The sequence below is a fragment of the Diachasmimorpha longicaudata genome, chromosome 17, assembly GCF_034640455.1.
Source record: "Diachasmimorpha longicaudata isolate KC_UGA_2023 chromosome 17, iyDiaLong2, whole genome shotgun sequence".
In the NCBI taxonomy this organism is placed as follows: domain Eukaryota; kingdom Metazoa; phylum Arthropoda; class Insecta; order Hymenoptera; family Braconidae; genus Diachasmimorpha; species Diachasmimorpha longicaudata.
In genome coordinates this window covers 3,344,397-3,367,536 of record NC_087241.1, presented here as the reverse complement: position 1 = coordinate 3,367,536, position 23,140 = coordinate 3,344,397, and the positions used below count along the sequence as shown (strand labels likewise).

The window sequence follows — 23,140 nt, the reverse complement described above, 5'->3', positions numbered from 1 at the left end:
ATTTCCGGGGAAAATTCAGACAAAATTATTCAAAGGTGCAGTGCACTTTTTGTTTCTCCATAAAATTAATTTTATTTCCCTCAAACATTGAATCAGTCCCATATTGAGCATATAATCCCTATTTTTGCACAAATACGCTAATTTTTTATTCGTCAATTTCTCCAAAAACTGAAAATATTTCAACCAGAAATAACATATTTTCAAACAAACTTTTTCACTGCGTCAATTCGTGATAAATTCACACCTTCAAATTACCGGTTCCCCCATCATGACATAAAAACCGCCACCCACCTCCCCCTCTCTCAAAACCCCCCGATCACCGTCTATAAATAATCCCATAAAAACCCCAATTACCCACAGTGACCTGAATCTCCCATAATTCAATTAAAAAACTCATTCTAATCGTTATGATAATCAACCGAGTGTAATCCATTCAATTCCTATTGTGTCACTCACACGTCGATTGTGCATTAACTGCTCCAATTTTAGCGCAGTGTGCGTTTACCCGAACGATCAATATGTAGGTCGAGGTGACCGTAGACACAGTAAACCGTAGGCCAGTAAAAAGCGACAACGTCACAGAGAAAAAAAAAATCTGCAAAATGAAAAGAAATAAAAAAACTCCTCCTCTCCCCCTCCCTTCAACGGAGACGAGTTGCATAGGTGGACATCGAATGCATTAGCAACGCGGTACCGATGACCCTGTCTCCGAGATCCCTTTTTTCTCCCCGCGCATATCCTCAGACAGCAGATACATATATGTATATTAATACAACAGTGACTTGAGTAGCGGATCGTATTGTCGACGGTTTTATATAGGCGCGTGTGCTCGTCAGCCTTCGGGCTCTTATCATGACGATTACGCAACGGTTTAGTGCGACCGAGTCGTGTCTCGCGTACGTAAGTCGTTCGTAGTCTATCCGATAGTGTAGCACGATCGAGAAAAATCGAAAATACCGATGATAAAAGCACCGAAAAATATTCTGCAATTGAACTGAAAATAAATTTTTTTTTTTAGTTTCATTTGAATCGAGGAAAAAAATTTCGAACAAAACGCGAACAATCGTCGGTGGATGGCGCAAGTTGAATTGTATATCCCAGGGTTGTTGAGAGCAACGGGGCGCGTGCGTGATACCCAGTGGATGATACTGTTGGGGTTATAACTACGGCGACGGCGCACGAAATATCTACCAGCGGGAGTAAGCAACGGTACAGGACGAGAAATCCATCAGAAGCGGGGGGTTACGTTAACAGAAGGGAACTAACGGAGGACAAGTTGTGCGCACCGGTCTACGTGGAGACATACACAGGCCGGTACGGGGCCAGCACATACAAGTGTTCAAAAAAATATTCACCAGCAAAAAACGCACGACAATTAGGATAATACAGTCCGCATTGGCCCCACGTTTTTATATTAATTATTGAAGTCGTGAAGAAATGTTCGATTATCGAGCGATTTCACCAGTTCTGTGCACGTCAGTCTAGTTTTTTTTCCTACCCCATCATCCCCCGGAGGGTTGAATTGTCCAGTGGAAATTCGTGGAAATATCATTGACTCGAGGCCGAGGGTTTTTTTTTTTTCATCACTGAAAAATCGCGAATCATTTGCACGGAAAAAAAAAAATCAAACGTGTTGTGCACTGTGGGGAGGGGCCTATCGCATTGCGATACGTGGTGCTTACTAAACATTCGACTGAAGGTGTAATACGGTATGAATTATTGCCGCTCGAGTTGAGTGAAAAAAAATAGGGGTGAATTATTATTATTTTTTTTTTCGTACCCATCAAGGAGTTTGGCCGTGATTTGGGCAGACGGAAGTGACAGAGTTGTCGGGTATTACGTAGCACTCGTGGGCATTTAATTCGCGATTCTCTCGGTCAATTGTGTATTACATAAATGTGCAACGTGTAGGCAGACGAGTAAAAATTGTGGAATAAAAAAGTCATGGACTTGGTGCTTGAATTGTGAGTTAATAATTTTTATTCATCGTTTGTTCGCGTGTGTGAGGCCAGTGTAGCGGCGTTTAAGACGCGAGTGACGCAGGATTAATACGTTTTGAGGATATTGTGCACTGGTGGGGTGTCATCGTAATACTCCTCGGTGTTAAGCAATTGATCCTACGGTTTGGGTCAGTCGTAGCACGGTTTTGTTTTGGGGGGTGGGGGGTGGGGGTGGAGAAGATCGAAGGGTTGTTTTTAAAAAGTTGAAAATTGGTGGATTATCAGTCGATGATTTAATTTTAATTTTTAATAAAATGTCAGTGAACTGCTCGGTCGTTCTCTGGCGAGTGTTCACATCGTCAGGTGTCAATATTTTCATGTGAATAATCACCAGTTAATGGACAAATGTTTTTTCCACACATGGAGAAAGTCTGTGAACTACAGACAACTGAAATAAACAGGATAAAAATACATAATTATTGAAAAAACTATAGAGTAGAAAAGACAGAGTTGTCTTCCGTGTTTTCGTGTCTTGATGAAAGTGAGGATCGATAGGGCGCTCGCGTGTTCTGCTTGTGGACATTGACGACGTTAAGGTCGACAGTGAGGACTGAGTGGTACATCCACAGTTTATCACTCCTTTCCCCCCTCTCTCTCTCTCTCTTTCTCTCCTCCCCCTCGCCCCTGAATCATAAATAAATCCATCAAAGGGTGAAATCCACCAGCGAGGCCATCGAATATCTGTAGTACAGGGCATCAAGTGCTGGTATATGGGTGACTTTGTTGGTAGTTTATTCACGACGAGTGGATTGACAGGATCCAGTGTGTCATCTACATCAAGTGCATCACTGTTGAACAATCAGATTGTAGCTATGCAGGACGATTTGTTGATTGAAAAGCAGAATACTGCTAAACCAGCGCCACTGTCACCAGGTGGATTGGATTCAGTGGTGACGTCGGGTCAGGATAAATCTAAGGATACTGAGGCTGAGAGTATTGCAATAGCAATATCAACACCATCGTCAATGGATAAAGATTTAACAACGTGTGGTACAACGCCGAGTCTTCAGGGATTCACTGATCCTGTTCGTGTGCCATCACTATGGGCAGCTGTACCAGAGGACAGTGGACTTCATGCGCTGCCTGTCAATGGTTCAATAGCGACATTTCAAAATTTTCCCACTGGTGGACCAGCTGGATTGTTTGCTGGCTCTGGTGCTAGACGTGCTATCACTGCCAGCCATAATTTTCAACATGGTGGTAGTACAGCTGGTGGTGTGAGACATGGGATTCAGGTTGGACAGCAGAATGTGTCGCAGCAACAACAGGGACCGAATCAGCAGGGACAACAGCAACCGGGCACACATCCTGGTGTTTATCTTCAGGGAAAGGGTTATGCTGCGTGGTCTGGTGGTCCACAGGGACCACAGCAGTGGGGCAGTGGTCCTCAGACTGCTGCTAGTCCAGCATTGTCACCGTGGAGCCGGGGAAGATCTGTACCGAATTTACCACCCCTGCATTCGTCACTTCATGCAGCTGCGGTTGCTGCTGCTGCTGGGTTGCAGGGGAGAAAACCGAGTCCAACGTTTCCAGGACATCCGGGACAGAATCCACCTCATCCGTCTAATATCAGTCCCATCAAATTTCGACGCAGCACTTCTTATCCGGGAAAGGGAAATCTTTATCCACCGCAGCCTACACCGACTTTTGAAGTTACCGCCGCTGAAGAACGGGATTTACTACAGCTGTCGCCTTATCAGCAGGTATTCTATTGATTGGATGAGGGGGAGATATATTGATTTGTATGGATTTTGGGATAATTAGGACTGAATTGGTGGGGCACGTTATTTTATCCGCAACTTTTTGCAGGTGAGGGAGGGTATTCCCTGCGCCAAAATATTGCCAATATCGGAATGAAAATCGATTTGAACTTGAATTTAATTACTTTCGAATGTCGAAGGAGACCTTAGACGGACCAAACGTTGATATTTTTAAATGTCAGTCACTGAATTTACGATTGAAAATGATTCAGTCACTAGTCATTCATGAAGATCCTGCGTTAGAAATTTTTTTTCGACTGAAGATCTTCCAGAAATCTTGAGAAGATGTCTCCGGTGACTCAAAAATATTTCTTAAAAGATTCAAGATTTTTTTTCAGATGTTCTGAATTTTACTTTAGAAAATATTCTCAAAAAACGCCTGATGAGCTTCTGAAAATCTTTCAAAGAATATTTTTGGCTCACCAGAGATATTCTTTGAAGATCTTTTGAGGATTCATCTGAAGATTTCTACAAGATACTCGGCAGGCAAAAATTTTTCCAGGCAGGATTTTAATTAAGACCGACGAATGACCACATTTTGCTGAATAATTTTCTCCCAATTTAATCAAGTTCGCAATTAAATTTAGAAGAATTGTTGAGAGAGTAGGAAGAACAATGACGTAGTCAGGAAGGTCCCCGATGAAGTCAGAAAAGACCTTCCTGGGATACTGGAGAAGGCGTGAAGAAGAAATTAATTTTAGGTGCTTTTTCATGATATTTTCATCTTGAAAATTCTGTCACCCTGAATTTTTCTTGTTCGCTAATTCTACTCTACGATCAGCTCTGTTCAATGCTGCCGAAGCGAACTTCGTGCCCTCCATCAGAAATCTATTCAGAACATAGTGGAATAGTTCAGTAACATTTGTCGCCTCCATCCCAGTCATTCTTCGCGTGCGTGAAGATGAGACTGATACTTATGCAACGTACTTCTACACGATTTAATTTTAGAAATGAAGCTTCGTATTTACCATTTGACAAATGCGTCGTTTTGGTGTCATTGCACCACTCGGAGGATGAGTTATCGTCAGGGTCTGGAATGCTCGTTAAAATTGGGACGAAAATGGAGGAAGAACAGCTGATTTTTTCAGATTATCGTTCCTCTTCATGAACTACTTCCTCGAACTTGTTCGAAATTTTAGATGGACCATTTTATGGTGGTCTATATATACATACATATATGCAGATATTGATAGCTGAATGATCAAAATTTTATACATTATAATTTTCTAATTTTTACGAATTTAATTAGAATCAATCTCTTGAAAAAAAATTCAAGTTATTTTGACGCACCTCCAAGTCTAGACATTCATAAATAATAAAGACATTCATTAATTATTATTTACTACTTTATTTGTTTATTATCAAATTAATTTATATAAATATAATGTCAATCAATTAAGAAAACTATATTTTAATTTATGAAGTAGATAATTCACTTTTAACTCGTTGGGACTATAAATTAAAAAAAATTAAACTAAAAAATCTACATAAACATAAAAATTCATGCTTATATTTCTATATATATAGAGCATATATCTGCATATATTATGTATGTACAACTTATTCATTTATTTAAAAAAATGACAGCGAAGAGCATTGAAAAATTCGTCAGTAGTGCAGCATCTTTCGTCTTCGACTTCTGACCCAATTCTCATTTTCCATCCTGTTTTGTTGGACCACACTGTATTACAATCTTCATTCGTCGATGTGTGTGTGTCTAGTAGAAGTTTAAGCTCAGCTATTTTGGCCACGATACGAAAATAGGCCTTGCATACCGACCGAACGAAATGGCAAGAGTGTATTGCGATGCTGTTGCGATGATCTTTATACTCATTCCACCTTTTATTTTACAACGTCTCTCCGTTGACTCGGATTTCTCCCCCTTTTTTTTATTCACTTTCTTCAGTGGGTATTTATCGATCCCATCTTAGGGACCCTTCGTGAATGCATTATACCAAGGGAAAATGGAAAAAGAGGGTGAACTTGTGGTGCGTTCGTTTTATCGATATCGTTGAACAATTAGACCAGCGAACGCACGCATAGACGTAGTACTTTCTTATCTCAGACGTGCACTCCCCTTTAATTAACCTCGTGTACAATTCCCCTTGGTAAATCTACCGAGAGTCTTTGTAATTAAGGGGGAATATGGGTGGGCGAGAGTTTTGGGGGTTTATTTGGTGAGAAGTCGTGGATTTTATTTTTTTCGTGTTTTTTTTAGTTACATGGAGGGGAGTTGTCTTTAGAAATTCTGGAAAAAATTTGAATTCCTCGATTTTAAAGAATTTAATACTTTTTTGGATATTTGGGCGGATTTTCCTGCGTTTGGATTTCACTTCGAATATTCGAAATCACAAAAATAGAATTTAAAAGAATTCTGTTATTTAATTTCAATAAAATCTATTAATTTTATTTTTTTATTCTGAGAATTAAAAAAAAATCTAAACATTTCAGTAAAAATTAAATCTTAAATTAAAAATTTAAGACTGGAAGTTCAAATTATCTAAAATCGCATGAAAGTCCGTCATGACAAATTAAAAACTGATTGTCAATTACAATTGAATTATTCCTCGAAAATGATCAGACTTCCCAAAATTTAAATTCGATACATTTTTCCGCGAAATTTACAAATTGATAATTTTTCCTTCTAAATGGCGCCGAATGTTTCTCTCCCCAAGAAAACTCCAATCATCATCCCTCTGGAATTTAATCCTCCAGCGACGGAAATTTTCTCTATCTTAGCAGTAAAACCAAAAATTTAAAAAAGTGCTATCGATCCTTGAGGCTCGTCCAAGAATACCCTACAACGAAAATAGGCCGAGACCGCAGTGTTCTGCTGCATTCTGCAGTGCGGCTCGACACGAGTTTCCCTTTGTAAACATCCATTGTCCCTCTCATTTGATTGTGAAGGTTAACAACAAAGGGAGTAACAAAAAAAAAGCTGACATAGTACACAGAGGAATAATACAAATTTGTCCCTCGGGCGATCGGACTGCGAGTTATGTCGTAACATAAGTAGAGATTGTGCGACTCCCGTAGGGTGTGAGGGGCGCCGAAGAAGATTGAGAGGGTCCCCGGGAATTGGAGTAAAACATACATATTTCGGTAATGTTACGCCTTCGTGTCACTTTTTTCGGGTCATTGAACCCTGAGTGCTTTATTATTTACATTTCGTTGTGCCTCAGGTGCAGATGTTGGTGGAATTTCAGTGTTTTTTGCATATTCACATTAAATTTCTGGACCCAATCGAAGTTACATTGGCATTCAAATTACATTTAATTGACAATTATTATTTCCAACTTTTTATTTTTATATAAAAGTGAATAATAAATTATTTGAATGAAAATGTCATGTGAAAGTTTGAAAAGTAATTTTTTTTCTGAGCTTACAAAAGTTTAAAATATAAATAATTACATACATTACATCTTCAGATATCCCTACTGATAAATAAACACAAACAATTAAATTGGAAAAATCAATTAAATATTACAATTAACAGCAGTAATATTGAATTAACAATTCTGCTGATTATTCTTATATATAAGAAAATATAAAATATAGAATAAAATTGTCGACATAACAGTCGTGCAAATGCAGCACAGTTGGAGACGAATTGGGTCCCATGGCCCCACAGGGGAGGGGAACAAAATTTAAAAAACGGAGAGGGTGGACATGGGGAAATAAAAAATAATAGTTTTGTAGGTAGCGCACAGGGGTGAATTCTGTCGCGTAAATGATAACGTAGCGAGTCCTTCTCACCGGAACAGGGGGTCGTCGCTTGATCCACTTTGGAAGGGACTGGCTGGTTGGGTATTTTCTTCCATGATCGACGAACGGAAAATTGGTGGAATACCGTGGAAAACCCATAGGCGATTTATATAGTGCAACTGGAGTTCAGAATTTACCCACTCGGGCCGTTTATGGAGGAAAAAAATCGTAAAATTTTATAACTCGTGGAGGGAGAGGGGCACATTTTATAGCGTCGCGAGCTCTAGTTGATGGTGGACGAAGTGCCGCCCTCGATACATAGAAAAACATACACAACAATCGATTTTTAGTTCATTCAATTAGACGATATCACTCCTTCTTATTCGATTCGCGAATGGATTTGGTAGTTTTATTTTACGAAGTGCTATGAAATTTTCATTAGATCGTTAATTTCAGTGGGGGACGGAATAAATGAGGTTTTGATGACTTTGGGGCAGTCGTGGAAGCTCTTTCGAACAATTTGACGTTTCTAGAGTCAAAGTCAGTCGTTAGAGAATCGATTATTTTTACAGTTATCTCCAAGTTTTTTTTATGAATGATTGTAATCGTCCGGAGTTATTGAAAATAATATAACTAGAGGTGCAGTATAGGTAATAACAAATAATTATGTACAATTTTATGGTGGAATAGGTCGTAAATCGAGGGTTTAAAGCGATTTTTTTTTTAATAAATGAAACTACGAATTTATTTATTCCGAAGAAATTATATTTTTACATCAAAGGGTGATTTAACCCTTGCAGATAAATAGTTCCCTCATTTTTTAGAAAATATCCATCTAATTAAACATAAAAAAAAATTATTTAGCTGATTAAAGACAGAAATTTTCATTCGGTTTGATGAGGTCATCATTTAATTTTTTTTAAGACCAAAAATAATTACGAAACAATTAATTGAGACGACTAAAGTATCGGTTTCAGCACAAAATAATAATAACTTTCCTTAGGGCCTCGATTTTTTATCGCCAAAATAACTCATCATCAGTTAATTGGTCATAAATAGTTCTCAATATCGCGTGAAAAACTTCTCACCCCAGTGATTAAAAAAAAAAATAGCTCGCGATCTGAAAGCAAGTCGGGTCCATTCACAGTTACAATATTTCTTGTACTTCAATTCTTTTAATGACTTCAGCTCCAACTAAGGAATTTTCACCTACACACGCGTCGCTGAATTCTTAACGCGACTTCTGTACCGGCGTCACATAATTATTTCTCGTCTCATTGTTACCAAGTACAACGACGCTGGTGCAATACACCACTGGCACATAAAAGAAAGAAACATTTGCCACGTTTCCGCAGGCAGTGCAGAACATCGCATGCACTTTTATATTCCTCCCTTATGCACATCACATTTTCACTGTACATTCCCTGCAGCGTCTCAAGAGTTTCCTTCGGTATTTTTCTCCGTTTCCTACGTTGCTGGATCCAGCGTAATTTTAATGCTTCTCGTTTTCGTCTGGATGTTACAATCCCCTGTTATGGACGAGCGTCACGATGAGAAAAAAATTCAATAACAATAACTAAAAGAAACTGGGAAATTACCAGATAAATTTTTATCCAACATCTTCCAGAAACCTTTGGAAGAAATTTAAATCTTTCATGATTTTGTCATGTTTAAGAATCAAAATCGACCGAGAAATTTTTTTACTAAGAAATTGATGTGCCCAGTGAGACCAAGAAAAAGGTTTATTCATTTTTTTTAAATTTCCAGGTCAAAACACTACACAAAACATTTATTGGGCATATTTCCTGCAAAAAATCATTTTTTTCCATTTTACTAACAAAAAAATGCAACAACTAAGATTATTATTATTTATCGACTATATATATACCCTCTTGGGCTGTTACATGTTGTTCCCCTTCCCCCTAGCCCTTATCAGCCCATATCCTGACATAACAACTAATATTTTTTCATTTGATTAGTGCGTTCGTTCGTCTCAGTAATTCTCACTTTCGGCTCGATTCACTATACCATCATTGTTGATTTTTCAGAGTGTCATTCAACCGCTGATAAAACATAACCAGATTGCTTCTCCCGGATTATCAGGCACGCCCTAGGTATGCGTTCTGTCGCCTCTCTCAGTTAGAATCTGGATGCGCATATACCATTGCTCTTCCACTAACCAGAGTGGGTGCCCCACATCGTATTTCCCTTTCTGCGTTTGAGTGCTAGATAGATAGCCGGTGGAATGCGTAATATTCCCTGAATTCTCTTTAAATTTCCACAATCATGCCAGCTCTGTCAATATGAGAAACGAATATTCTTGGGGATATCCAAATATTTTCGACCTGCGTATTTAGAATCGTTGAATTTTTAAACTAAAATGTGAAACTAAAAATTCAACGAATCATTGGCATTCAACGACATTCACGACAGATTTGATTTTATATTTTTTATTACATCTGCAAATAAATCATTGACTTGATATATTTCCTCAATTCTAGGAAACCTAATTTTCATAGCGAGAATTAATTATTATGTACTGCAAACTCTCGTAATTGTTTGGAAATATATTTTCGTTAATTTCTTCATCAGTTTTTCCTCAAAATTAGAGAATTGAACATCGGAAAAATTTGAGGAATAAAATCTTATCATTCACAGTTCATTAATCAAATTATATTAATTAAATTCTGCTCGATTGAATGAGTGTGAAAAATTGATGAATTTTTTATCTTTCTCTCGATTTTTTGGAATTATAAAATTGAAGAGAAAAGAAATTGTCATTGGAAACCTTCTCCGCTATCTTATTCCACCTCGCTCTGCTCTATCTTGAATAGAATAGACGCATGAGTCTATTCTTATATCCAAGTAGAGTACATATTTGGTTCGAGAGAATTTTTTCGATGAATGCCCATGATTCCACGAATTTTCGGAGCGTCGCCCCATGTTGTCGGGTCATACCCAACTTTATGAATAATTCTAGCTGCTTCATTGACTAATTCCTCTCTTAAAATGGATATGCAAATACCTCGGTTGATCCGGCATCTGAATATGTATTGAACCGAGGAAAGGAAAGTAATCAATCATGACACCCAACGATTAATATCTACTTTGCATTTTCCCTTAGGTCACTCCAATTTTATCCCTCAGCTTGATCTTCGAGATAAATATCCTCCCTTTTCTCGGTTGACCCAATACATTTTGGTTGTCAATTTTACACGAAGAGGAATTTCCCCCCAAATTTTCAATGCTTGAGAGCTTGAGAATTTGTATTGAGGAAAATTCCCTGGAATGTCCCTGAATTTTTAAAATTATCCTTTAAAATTTTTTACTTCCTCTCATTTTATTGTACTTGACATTCCAATCAAATCCACAAAGCCCATTGCTCCTCCAGATTAATTAAATCCCAACAGTAATAACAGTGAATAATTCATTTCCAAAGATAAGAATGCCCTCCGCAGACGAAATATTTCAACAAAAAAAAAAATTATCCGACTTTGATTAATTTTCCCTTGTCGTTCCCCGCGTGAAGACAAAAGTTGTAATTAACATTGGTCGGTCGATAAGATCATCAGATTTACGATTACATCATGTTAATTCAGACGTAATGCTACCACGGGTGAATGTAATTCTGCGGTCATTAGCCGGTGTACCCCGTGAATGACTCAACCCCACATCGACAAACACATTCATTGACCATGGGCCGAGTGGACGGGGGATGTTTGGGCCAGAATGAGTGGAAAGCACGTCATTACGCGTGCAAGACACGCGAGTGTTATTTTTTATCTAGACCATTCTGAATTTAGAGTGAGCATCTAAGTCCGATGGTTGAACAAGAGACGTCGAATTGACGGAGTTCGTATCTCAGCCAAGTGACGTGGACACCTCAGTGTTCGTCTGGTTCCTTTTATTTCTTTTTGGCTGGCAATTTGCGGCCACTATTTTTTATCACTGCGTAATCATTTATTTATTGACGAGGGGTCGATGCCCGTTAGAATTAAATGACATCTAATATCTTACGATATATCATATTATTTTATTTTTACCCCTTTAAATTATTTTATTTTTACCCCTTCAAATTATTTTATTTTCACCCCTTTCAGGCTTTTGCATTTTGTTCCCACCCCCGGGGGTGCCCTGGGACCAACCCTATCATATTCGCGCGGGTCTGAGGGGAACCATGGAAGACCCCGACGGTACAACCAGCCGATCGTGCAGGTTTCTACTCTACCCTTCTCTCTCACTGACTAGAAGGATAGACTGAGTCTCTTATACTCGTGCCTTCCCCTCACTAATTAGTTTTTTTTTTAATGAGCGGCGGTTCTAAGTAGTTAAGGGGTAACATTTTGTTCGTCCAACGATTCAGTCAATACATTATATCACAGTTTATATAAAATAATTTAAATAATAATTTTGGATACAGGACTTACTACTCCGTAAATCTCATCAGCTCAGGTCATTTAATTTTTACCAATTTGTAAAATTGAAATAAAAATACTGGGAGTCTTTGCTGACGTACAAAGTGCGGAGGGTGTTGGTTTACCCCCTTACGAATGTAGGTCACAAATGAAGCCCTCCCGGGGTGCAGAAACGCGCGCGCATACCACCGTAAAGACAGGACTGGATATTGTTCACCCTCACGCTCCCATCAAAACCAACATGGAGTGGTTCGACGTTACTCCCTCATTCCCAGCCGGTGGTGGTGTGAAAATGGGGAGCCAGTTCACAAAATGTTGATAAATACGGTAAATAAATATGTACGGGAGGCATGGACTTTCGTCATTGTTATACAACATGGCAACGTGGCGTTTAAGAAAAGTCGATACTGAATTAAGTGCGCCCTGAGGTTGCCGCGTGGTCTGGTCGCACGGCGTGTTGCAAGCGTAGAAGTTGTATGGAAGCGAAACCAACGGCTTTTGCCTGGGGTCACCCACTATCGATTTGTGACGTTGCAACTGGAGTATTTACACGAGACAAACCTAACCAATATTTTTCATTCTCCCTTCGATACTCCACCCACTCGCGAGTCGATGTAAATCGGATTGTCAGGGAAAAACGATGAGATAAAAAAAATAGGGGAGAACTGAATTTTTTTGCGGATGAATTATTGGTTTTTTTGGGTTGATTGCATGTCGGTGGGGGTTTTTTAGGTACAGGGGGGATGAAATATATTTTTTAAACCCAGTTATAATTTTTATTATCGATAGTTCTATTGACAATTGTGGAAAAAATATTTTTTTCGACAAAAATTAATCGATCGCGTGGAAAAATATCTTCTTTTGGAAGATCTCCGATAAATCTTCTGAAGAAACGTCGAAGGATCTTCAGAAGATCTCCCTGATGACCCAAAAAAATTCTGTGGATGATCTCCGAAGCAAAATGTTTTTTTTTCGTCAATTTAAATTAAAATTTGTTCCGAAAATTTAAAAATAATAATTTAAATATTTAATTTAAATTAAAAATTGTCTTTTGAAGATCTTTTGATGAGTCTTCTGAAGATCTCTAGCAAAGTCTCAGTGGGATCTTCAATGATGACACGAGCTTTCGAAAATACTCGTGAAATAAATGGTTTCAGGGAGCGTTTGCCTTCTGAAGATTTCACGATAATCTTCGGGCGATTATTCCAAATATTTCTGAACCGATAATCCAAAGACAGATTTTTTTCCTGAAGCTCTTGACTCGGTATTTCAAGCAGAATTGTCTCATCCGGTGCTCCGCAAATAGGTCATCCCGGTGAGGCGCATGGAGACGGTTTCGGTGTCAGCTCGACAGAGCTGGGGGATGAAAGCATCAGGACGGGCTCGATTCATCGGGAAAACGGGTGAGAATAAAATAGGCCAATGGCATTTGCTCTTCGTCGAACTCGTGAAAGATAGAAATAGCGAGTGGATGAAGGTTTGACCTCTCGGCTTGAGTGATTTATTAATTAAAACGGGGAGAAGGAAAATCTGTAATGACGAGTGTACGACTGGAGCTTCCATCTCCACAATGGGTCACAGGCGAATTGTATTGTGTACGTGTGGATTCAATTGGTCAATTAATTTACACTGTCTTTCGTGAAAAGCGTTCTACGTTTATTTGTTTGAATCGATCGCTTCCCAGCGCTTCAGAAAATTATTAATTCCGGATAAATTAATAATTATGCTCGAAGGGGAATTTCAGGGAATTTTGGGGGTAATTCGGGAGAGAATAATTCTACCCCCAAAATTATTGGGCTATAAAGACGAAGTTTATTATGCGAAATGTTTCAGAATGAACGATAATTATTACCGAAAATTTATCTCTAATTTATAAATTTATAATTTATAATTTATAAATAAAAATGAGAAAAATCTGTGTGAGGCCACAGAGAACGACAATTATTATCCAAAATTAATCTCCGTGTAATTTTGAAAATTCAAATAATGTTTATTCTCCTCAAATCTCGTCACTGAAGTCATTTATTTTTCTACCGCGTCACTCAGTTTATTGGATGATACCATCAAATTCTTCCATGCCCTATAAACGAAGGACTGAGGAGCGCGTGTCAGTGTTTGAAGAATTAATCCAATAAATTACATAAACAGGTGGATGACATGATCTGTGTACACTGGTTATCTTGACCCAGTTGAAGGTTTCGAAAAATTATCGCGAGTTATAGAAGCGTTCTGGTGTTCACACATTCAGACAAGCCGATTTGAAGGCTGTGGGAGGTCTTGGCCTGTTGGAAGACGTCATTTTTATTTACTAAAACATTTTTTGTTGCTCCAGGGTCTAAATGTTTCCAGGGGAGTGCTTTCCCCGGATTATGCTCGGGTGAACGAAAAATAAGCCGATCGATAGCATCGACTTGGTTCACTGGAAGCTCCCGCATGCTCCAAAAACTCGTGTTTCTTCATTTCGTTCGGTATTGAGGTAAATTGATGCACTCGAATATCGCTGGATTTCAACTCAATGGAATTTATTCACAATAACTCAATTATTTAGCGCTGGATGTCAAATCCGTGGAATTTGTTTACAATAATTCAGCTTTTTATCGATAGAATATTGTATTTTATAACTAAAACATTTAGTTCATTTTCTTCGTTCATAGGGGGGGGAGCCCCCCCCCCCTTTTCTTTCAATGCGTCCGTGAATTTTGTTTGCACATAGAGCTGCATCTAAGATTCCTGAGAGATATTCCAAAGACATTTTTTCTCTCACGAGGCAAAAGCCAAGACGCTTGAAAGGGCCTTCAAAACTCGTCGTATAGCCCTGCAAATACAAGTTACGATAATGCAAGAGAAGCTACTGTAGACAAAATAGAGACGTAGCTGCATTCAGTTGGGAATAAAACACGAATACGAGACGGGGAAGAGAAATTGAAATGCCTTTGGATGGTACTGGGCGACGAAATTTGAGTGACTTTTTGTCTTTCACCTTTTCCCCCAGTATTTTTACCTGTTTTATTTTTCTCCTGTCGTTTGTTCTGTTGTCATTCACCTTCTATCTACGTGAGACCAGGCGAAAGCGTTTTTTGTCGCTCTTGTAACTAGTGACTTGACAATAGTCATTTGACAAGAATTTCCATGACGTGTGACAGAAAATTTTTAAGGACGAAAGATGAATAGATCACAGTAAATAATTGATAGAGTCGCCATAAAATCGAGATTCGTCCCAGAATTAAAAAAAAATTTATTTATCAGACTTTTTAAAGTGAAAAAAGGGGAATTTTTAATGGCAGCAGATTTTTATAAATAAATCGCAGGTTTTTTTGCAACGACAATAATAATTTGAGGAATAAAAAATCTACAGCTCTTGAAAATTATCTCAATTCTTTCAGGAAAATTTGTTTTATCAGAAGCTCCATAAAATATCCCATCGAACCCTCTAGGACCTCCTTCGATTTTTTTTTTCTGAGGTCTTTTGAGAGCAAAGGAGCTGTCTTTCTGACCGAAATAAATGCCATTGAGATTTATTTTAAGACAGGCGTTTCCAACTGCGAGACTCCATTCGCCAGGACGCCTTTATTTCCCTCGATTTTTTTTTTCATTTCCAGTAAAATCCTTGATAAAGACGAACGAGAAATCCACCTTTGCAGAGTAAAATCGGACTGTTCCGCGGTCTAGACGTCGGTCTTACACCCGCCCCCGCGTCTCCATATATTTTTTTTCCTCCGCGTTACTCTTTCGGCTTTTCCTCATTCTCGCTGAATCTTCATTATTTTCTGTGCTCGCTCTCTTTATTAATTTCTACATTCTCCCCGTTTGATATACTGGTATTTTTGTTGTTTTCTTCACGTTCGTCGAGGCATCTGTCGCATATTTTCCCTCATTTCGACGGTCTCCGACGATAATTACAGTCTTGTCATGGTAGACATGGATTACGATAGCCCAAACAAAGCGAAATGAGACAATAAAAATGAGAATAATCTGTGTGAGGCCACAGAGGTGTCGAGTGTTGGAATTTTACGTAATGATCTCGTCTACTGTACCACAGAAAAACCAGAGAATTTTCATGTTCGTGCAGAATTCATTGTCGCCCCTCACACGAATTTTCATTCATCCTCGTGATAATTTTCTTGTAAATTAATGAAGATCGTTAATTGATTAATTATTATTCATTATTTTAGTGCGTGAACAGATTGAAATTTTGTAAAAAAAAAATTCTGTCTTCAGAATATTTTTTATAAATAGTTAGAAAAAACTTTAAAAGACAATTTATTATTCGACTATTATCAAAACATAAGTTTTATCAAATTCTCAAATAAAAAAATTGACCTTCTGAGTTAATTCTTAATAAACTATCTTCCGAAGATGTGAAAAATAAAATGTCTTTAGCAGAACTCGTGTTCAGATGATCGTTTTGGGTCACCAAAAATATTCTTCTACGCACGACACCCCAGAATCACCACGAAAAATGCTGGTCGGAGGGCACAAATTGCGGGGTAGAAACGACGTCGATATGTTGGTCGAGCAGACAAGATATCGAACGTGCGCAGGGTCGAAACGGTGTGTATAGTAGTGGTAGGGATGCACCATCCAGCAGTCGCCGGGTTGCGATGGGATGCTGTTGCTTTTTACGAGCTGCAAACTCCAAAGTGGGTCAAACGTTTCGCACACGCGCCTCGGCCAGACCACCGACGACATAACGCCCGCAAACCCCAGCCAATGGCATGATTAAAATTATCGTTCAACATGATCGTAATTATCTTGGGCTCGTGAGTCAGACCGTGTGAAAGAATTTCCGGGGATTCATGCAGATTCAGCATCGGAATTCATGTGGAATCATCCCTCAGTGATGAAATCAATTTCACTGAGGGTGCGAAATATTCGGTAAAATTGACGTCCGGTCTCTGCAATTCCCGGAATTTTCATTCATCCCTGCATTGTCCATAACAATTTGGATTTACATCCCTCTCGCGAAAATTAATCGCTGTATTATATTTAAATTCAATTAAACCACCGTCATTTATGGATTAATTCTTTTCAACTCAATTTAACTGAAAAGAAAAAATTGGATTAAAAACTCAATGAAAGTTAATTCCATCCTCACCCCTGGAATTCTCCCCTCTTCCCCCTTCTACCTCCCAAATTTTCCCAAAAAATCCTCGACCCGACTGAGGACAATGCCACCCTCCTCAAGAAACCCCAACCCCTCCCAATCAAAATGAATAATTCTCCGGATGCAGTCAATTAATCTCAATTACCCCCCACCGTCGACCTACTTCTCAACAAAATATGATTCCTCAGTCCTCCCCCACTCGCTCTCCCTCGCCCTCCGAAAAATGGTAAAAAACCCTCTTCCCATTGAATCACCGGGGATTGACCGCCCTTATTTGGTCAGTAGGTTGAAAACTAAACCATCCACCGAAATAAAATTAATGAAAAACTAAAACTAAAGGCGTGGGCTGGGGCCACAGCGCATTAATCGAATCCCCCTCCCCCAGACTGTCGAATTTCTTGTGCAAGAAACCTGGAGTGTATGTATGCACCCCCCTTTTCGCTCCCCACCCTCCCCCTCCTCTTCGCCCCCCACTATATCACGTCAGGCTGTGTCTCACTTCCACTACCTGTCGACCTGCATAGGTGCCACTACTACTTGCACAAGTCCACAGGCGTCGGACTACTTGCGCCAGCGCATACCGGTACCTCTACTACGTGAAGGAATTGACGACGTTGGCCGGAAGGGGGAGATAGGAGGGCGGGATGGGGGGGGGGGGTAGGTAGTGGAGAGAAGGGCGGTAGGGAGAGCCGGTTGGGCAGAAGTTGAAGAAAGAGGGAGCCGCCAGGAGGAGAAGGCGAGTGAGCAAGAGAAAGGGAGACGGAAGCTGAGGGGGATGCTCGGTCTCGTTTCGACTCTGGGACAACCCCAGTATATCCATCCTGAGCTTGAGCACCACACCGAGCACGGGAAAATCAATATAGGGAAACCAGGAAGCGTCGGGCTGGGCGTCGACAGTACACTGTTAAAAATTTTCCACGGAAATTTTTTTTCTTGAAAATTTTGACGGGGATGTTGGGGTTTTAATGGAGTGGGTGGGGGTATGAAGAGGGAGGGGGGTAGAGTAGATGAGAGTAAAGGGGTTTGATGTTTTTTATGGTCAAAATTGGAAATTGGGGATTGCAAAGTTGGGAAATGAGTAATGATGACTCGAATTATTTGAAGAAACTTTTTTTGTTGAAAGTATTTTGGTTTGGAATATGGTGGGGTAAAAATTCCAAGGGATGTGAAATTTTAGGGAATTTTATTTAGAAGGAATGATAAATTTTCATAAATAGGGATAAATAAAAAAGTAGTTCAATTTCCAGTGAAATTGGAAATTTAATTACTTTTTTTTTTTTGAAACTTTGTGACTTTTTACAGAAACAAAAATTTATTTTTAATCAACAATTTTCGAAATTACAACTGTCCTCTGAAATGGGACTTTTATCAACAATAAATTGGATTTCCTTCACAAAAAAAAAATACCCAAATATACCACTTCCACGTTTGAAATTGCTCCCAAATAAAGTGGTGCTACCGGCGCATTGGTCAGACGTGTCAAGAATGCGAATATTCCCGTGAAATTTGTAGACGTCTGCCCAGCCCCTCTTTTCTTCCATTTCTCCACCGCACCTTATGTTTCGTTAGTGCAACGGCCATCTTTCTCAATTGGTCAACGTCACAGTACAGAGCGCATTTCTCTATTCTCCATTATTTCACTCCCTAGTTTTTTCCTCACACTCCATCCCTCAGGCGAACGACGATAAAACACTCTGTCCCTGTTATCAAATAGGTCATTGAACCCACTGTCCAAATGGCCCGAATGCACAGGGGTTACAAGGGGGAAATAGAAAATATTGTGCAGCCGACTTTTCCGAGGAATTATTGGGGGAGAAGAAGGGCGAACGACTCGATGGGGGGAGCTCTCCTTTTGGGAAATGGTGCCGAGGGGTTGCGATAGCTTTTCGGGGCTATATCCACCCCTATTTTCACGGAGGAGCGCCACCAGCATTGAGCGTTTCGTGTTTCTTCTATCGTTTTTCATTTTTTTTTTTATTCACCGGAACTGAATAAAAAAAAACTTCTGCGGGATAATGAAATGCACTGTGAATTCATTAAATTTATCTCGATGGAAATCGAGGAAAAAGGGGAGGACTTGAGGGAAATAATTATTTATTCAATAGGGAAGTCAGTATTGATTTAATGAATTTGTTCAGTACTCGTTTTATTACACGACTAAACATTAATTTAATCAAGTAAAACCGGTAATAATTTAATTCTTAATCATATTAATTTTAGAAAAATGAGGAATTGAGTGGAGAACATAATGAACAATGTAACAATAGATTTTAAAATACCAGAAAATCAAAAATCAATTTTTTATTATTATTAATTATTACTGAATGGTATCAACTTTATTTATTTCGTTTTATTCCTTCGTATGAACTTTTTATTTCCTCTGTGGAACATCAAAAAATTGTTGAAGAGACCCGGAAAGTCCGCATCACTGCTTTATTTTCTTTATGGTGACTCTCTTGCGTATGACCTCGACATTTCCTTTTCTCCACCGACTCGTTTCCTCTGTTGATCCTCCATTAGATCCTTTCTTCACTGCGAGCCTGTACATATTCAATAGATGAAAGAGATCGGTCCCTCCGAATTTTTACAATACCCCCCGATATTTTTTTCAGAAGCAGAAAGCGAAATATTAATTTCGGAAAAATTTTATTTCAGGAAAGGATGACGGCCAACGGAAATTCATCGCTCGATAATATGCGAACTCTGGATCATTACTTGAACGACATAATGCGAGCAGGAGCAGCTGACACACCGGAGCATCTGAAGGGTGAGTTTTTTAATTCAGAATGTTCTTCGGGGAATTTTAACGACTTATTTTAACAACTTTTTGAAGAAAATCGGTGATACCGGCTTATCAAATCGTTTTACCAAAAATTGTTGTTTATCCATTACCACACGGAGATAATTATTCAGTGAAAATTAGGGAACTTAAGTTCATTTACCGATTACGAATGTGACTAAGAAAATTTATGTGACCGTATCGTCATTTTTCAAAGGAAAATTGGGTAAAAATTACAGAATTTTCCAACAAAATTCCTTAGCAGTTCCTTAAAATTTTCCTTTACGAGAATATTTCTCTCCGTGCAGTACTGGGCCCCAAAAAAGGCCCAGAATTGGGGAGAATTTTCCTCAGAAATTGCACTCCCCACAGGAAATATTTCCACTAGTTTACGAGGATTAATGATTCCATCAGAAACTCGACTGACAGATTCGAACGAATTTCCCGTGTCAATCTTCTCCGCCGATTTTTTTTTCTCTACATAGATTTGCCATCGAAAACGATGCGTGACGGGCTGTATAAACACGGGTAGTAGGACATCGTTCGAATAAATCAGAGCTTTATCCCGGAGAGGGATGTCAATAGCATCGCTCCCTCCCCCTCCCCGACATTCGCTATTTCATTCGCCTTCTTCTCTTATTCATCCCGCATACACCTATGGTCCTTCCCATTGCTCCGGGAGAAACCTTCGACCTCACCCTCGCGGGTGGATTCTCCCCCATGTGTGACATCGTCAAACTCAACTCCGGTGTCTCGAATTTTCGTACGTCTGCGAGTTGGATCGTACGTATGAATGTTTGCTCATAAATCATGCGGAAAAGTTGGAGACGATGTACACTTTTGATTTGTCGAAGAATCCACGTCTTCGATATCGAATTGATTATCCTTCTTCAGGGGTCTATAAACGGTATGTCAGTGTGCGAATATCGACAAATACGAGTCAACCGGGAATTGCAAATAATCGTAAAGAAAGTCAGAACTATTCGATTTTTTTTTTAAAGTTAGTGGTATTTTTTTTTAAGATCATAACAAAAAATTTGATCTGCTGAAGATCTTCACAAAAATTGGATCTGCGGAAGATCTTCAAAAGATTTTTTGATCTGCCGAAGATCTTCAAATGACTGATTTTTGATCTACTAAAGATCTTGGAAAAATGATCTGCTGAAGATCTTCAACAATAAAAATGGACTGTTGAAGATCTTCAAAATGATCTCCTCGAGATCTTCAAAAATGACCTCCTGAAGATCTTCAAAAGACGCTGAAATTTTTCCCATCACTTTCATAATCGATAAACGAACTTGACACTTATGATTTTTACAAAATAATTCTTGTCACGTAAAAAAATATTTCTCATTGCTGGGTCTCAACCAACGGGTTCATCACTCGCAGAAAAATAAAAGCTGTCTCTATTTTTCCGTCTCCAAAAGCTCACTTGACGCACGCACTTCACGTGGATATAAAGGGTACAGAGAGTTGGTTACAGTCTACTCACGCTCCCTGGAGCCGTCTGCAATCCTAGACCCCTCAAGCGGGCATTCTCGTCAAGGGCAAGGGTATATTCAGCCACTCCTCCGTCACATTTTTTTTATCATGAAAGGTACGACAAACAAGACCGTTGTCACCTGTGCGAAAAACCCCGGGGGAGTTTCGAATTAGATTCGACGAACGGGACGAAGTTTTCTTGGGTTCGGCAATTTGTTGTTATTTATTCCTGCTAAAGGCTTTCTCCTGCTTTTTTCATCCGCAAAAGACATAAATGAACAGAACAGAGATTTTAAAAAATTTACACTAGATTTTGCCAACTGAATAACAATTTTTTACTTTTAAAAAATCGTAAGTCGATAAATAATTGAGTAAGTACTCGTTTTCCGCGAAAGCCGACCGTTTATAAACAATTTCCCATTCATTACTTTCACTCGAAGGCTAGAAGAATCGATTTCTCAATATCTAATGAACATGGCGACTGCCCTGGTCCGAAGGGAGACATTGCCGACACTCGGCCGACGGTCGGCCAACAATCGGCTGAGACTCGGCGTAATGTTGGCCGCGCAAATTCGCCCGGCGAATTTCTTCCGTGACAATGACGGAATCGCGGAAGGTCTTCCCCACTGTAATTGTAATTCCGGTAATGATAATGAATAAACGTTCTACAATTAAACTTCTCGAACAAGTGTATACGCGCGTAACGCAGTAATGAATGAGTGAATAAAGGCCGAGGGAGGGGGGATTCAAACACTGAATGGGGGATACTGCGGTGTATGTGCACCGAGTGGGGTGTCAACTTCCGGTGGTGCGGACGGAAGACTGAGAGTAGCAGTTTTATTGAGAGACTTATTTATTTCATTCTTGACTGAGTTGTGATTTCATTCATCCGCGTGGAAAATGGTCAATAAACATTGGGTACCTTTTTATGAAATTTAATTGCACGAGGAGAATTTTGTTTTTATTCTGTGAAGGGTGAGATAAATCATCGATTTCATATTTGTAGGTTGAAATTTAGTCAAAATTAAGGGGTGATGATTAATTTTTATTCTGTTATCGAGAAAGTTCAGGGGATTTCTGTGCGGATAATGAAGAAATCTCACAACCGTCGGTAAATTATCCTCTGGTGATATAGGGATTTTTTTTATCATGAGAAAATTTCTCTAACCTAGAATAAAATTTGATCATCATATAGTAAATCTGATGTGAATGTTATTATGAGTTTCAAGTGCGTCTGTGGTATTCATTGTTATAATTTTTTTTAACAGCAAAAATTGACAGCTAAAACTGGGTTTGAACTGTATGTTAAAGAAACTATAATAATACTAAATAATATATACATAATATACAGAGTCAGGGGCATGTTCAGGGGATCGTTCGATCATTATTGATTAATTGCGACTAAATTTCGAAATAATTTTTTTTTTTAACTTATCTCCGTGGATTTTTGCAGAAAATCAAATTCAACTTTTATGATGTCATAAAATCCGGTCCAGAGTTAATTAATTTCTCAAAATACCCTAAAGCTGATGAATTACCCAGGTCCTTTGATTTATTTCAGCTGGACTTATATTTTTAATTAAATAAAAGGAACTATTATTACTAATTCAATTAAACGCAATTCCCAGAACCACAAAATTCAATTTAAAATCCACTTCAAGCTTTCCCTTTATTAAAAAAATCTAACATAGTAGTGCTGCCGACATTGTAAGACAATACATTCGAAAAAAGTTGAAAGTGGAATTTTATCAGCGAGTGGTATAAAAATCGAAGGCCTGCGGTAGCCAAAGGGGTCGTGACACATAAGGGCCGACAGGGCAGAGGGGTTTGGGGAAGACAGAGATGAAAAGTTCTTTATTCTTGCGAACAAAAAGCTCACTCGAGTTATTGTGAGT

The 23,140-nt window shown here is 38.9% G+C and overlaps 1 protein-coding gene across 4 annotated transcripts in view; it reads left to right on the top strand.

The window, feature by feature from the left end:
* The first annotated feature begins 291 nt into the window (after window positions 1-291).
* The window catches only part of Orb2 (orb2), a 101,293-nt gene continuing 78,444 nt past the window's right edge, over window positions 292-23,140 (top strand). For all 4 annotated transcript variants that reach the window (XR_010300363.1, XR_010300361.1, XR_010300362.1 and 1 more), the window contains exons 1-2: window positions 292-3,703; window positions 19,640-19,751. Coding sequence is in view for 1 of the 4 variants with exons in the window: in XM_064136093.1 (XP_063992163.1) it covers window positions 2,711-3,703; window positions 19,640-19,751 (1,105 nt within the window). In the remaining 3 variants the exon portion in view is untranslated. The remainder of the gene's footprint in view (window positions 3,704-19,639; window positions 19,752-23,140) is intronic.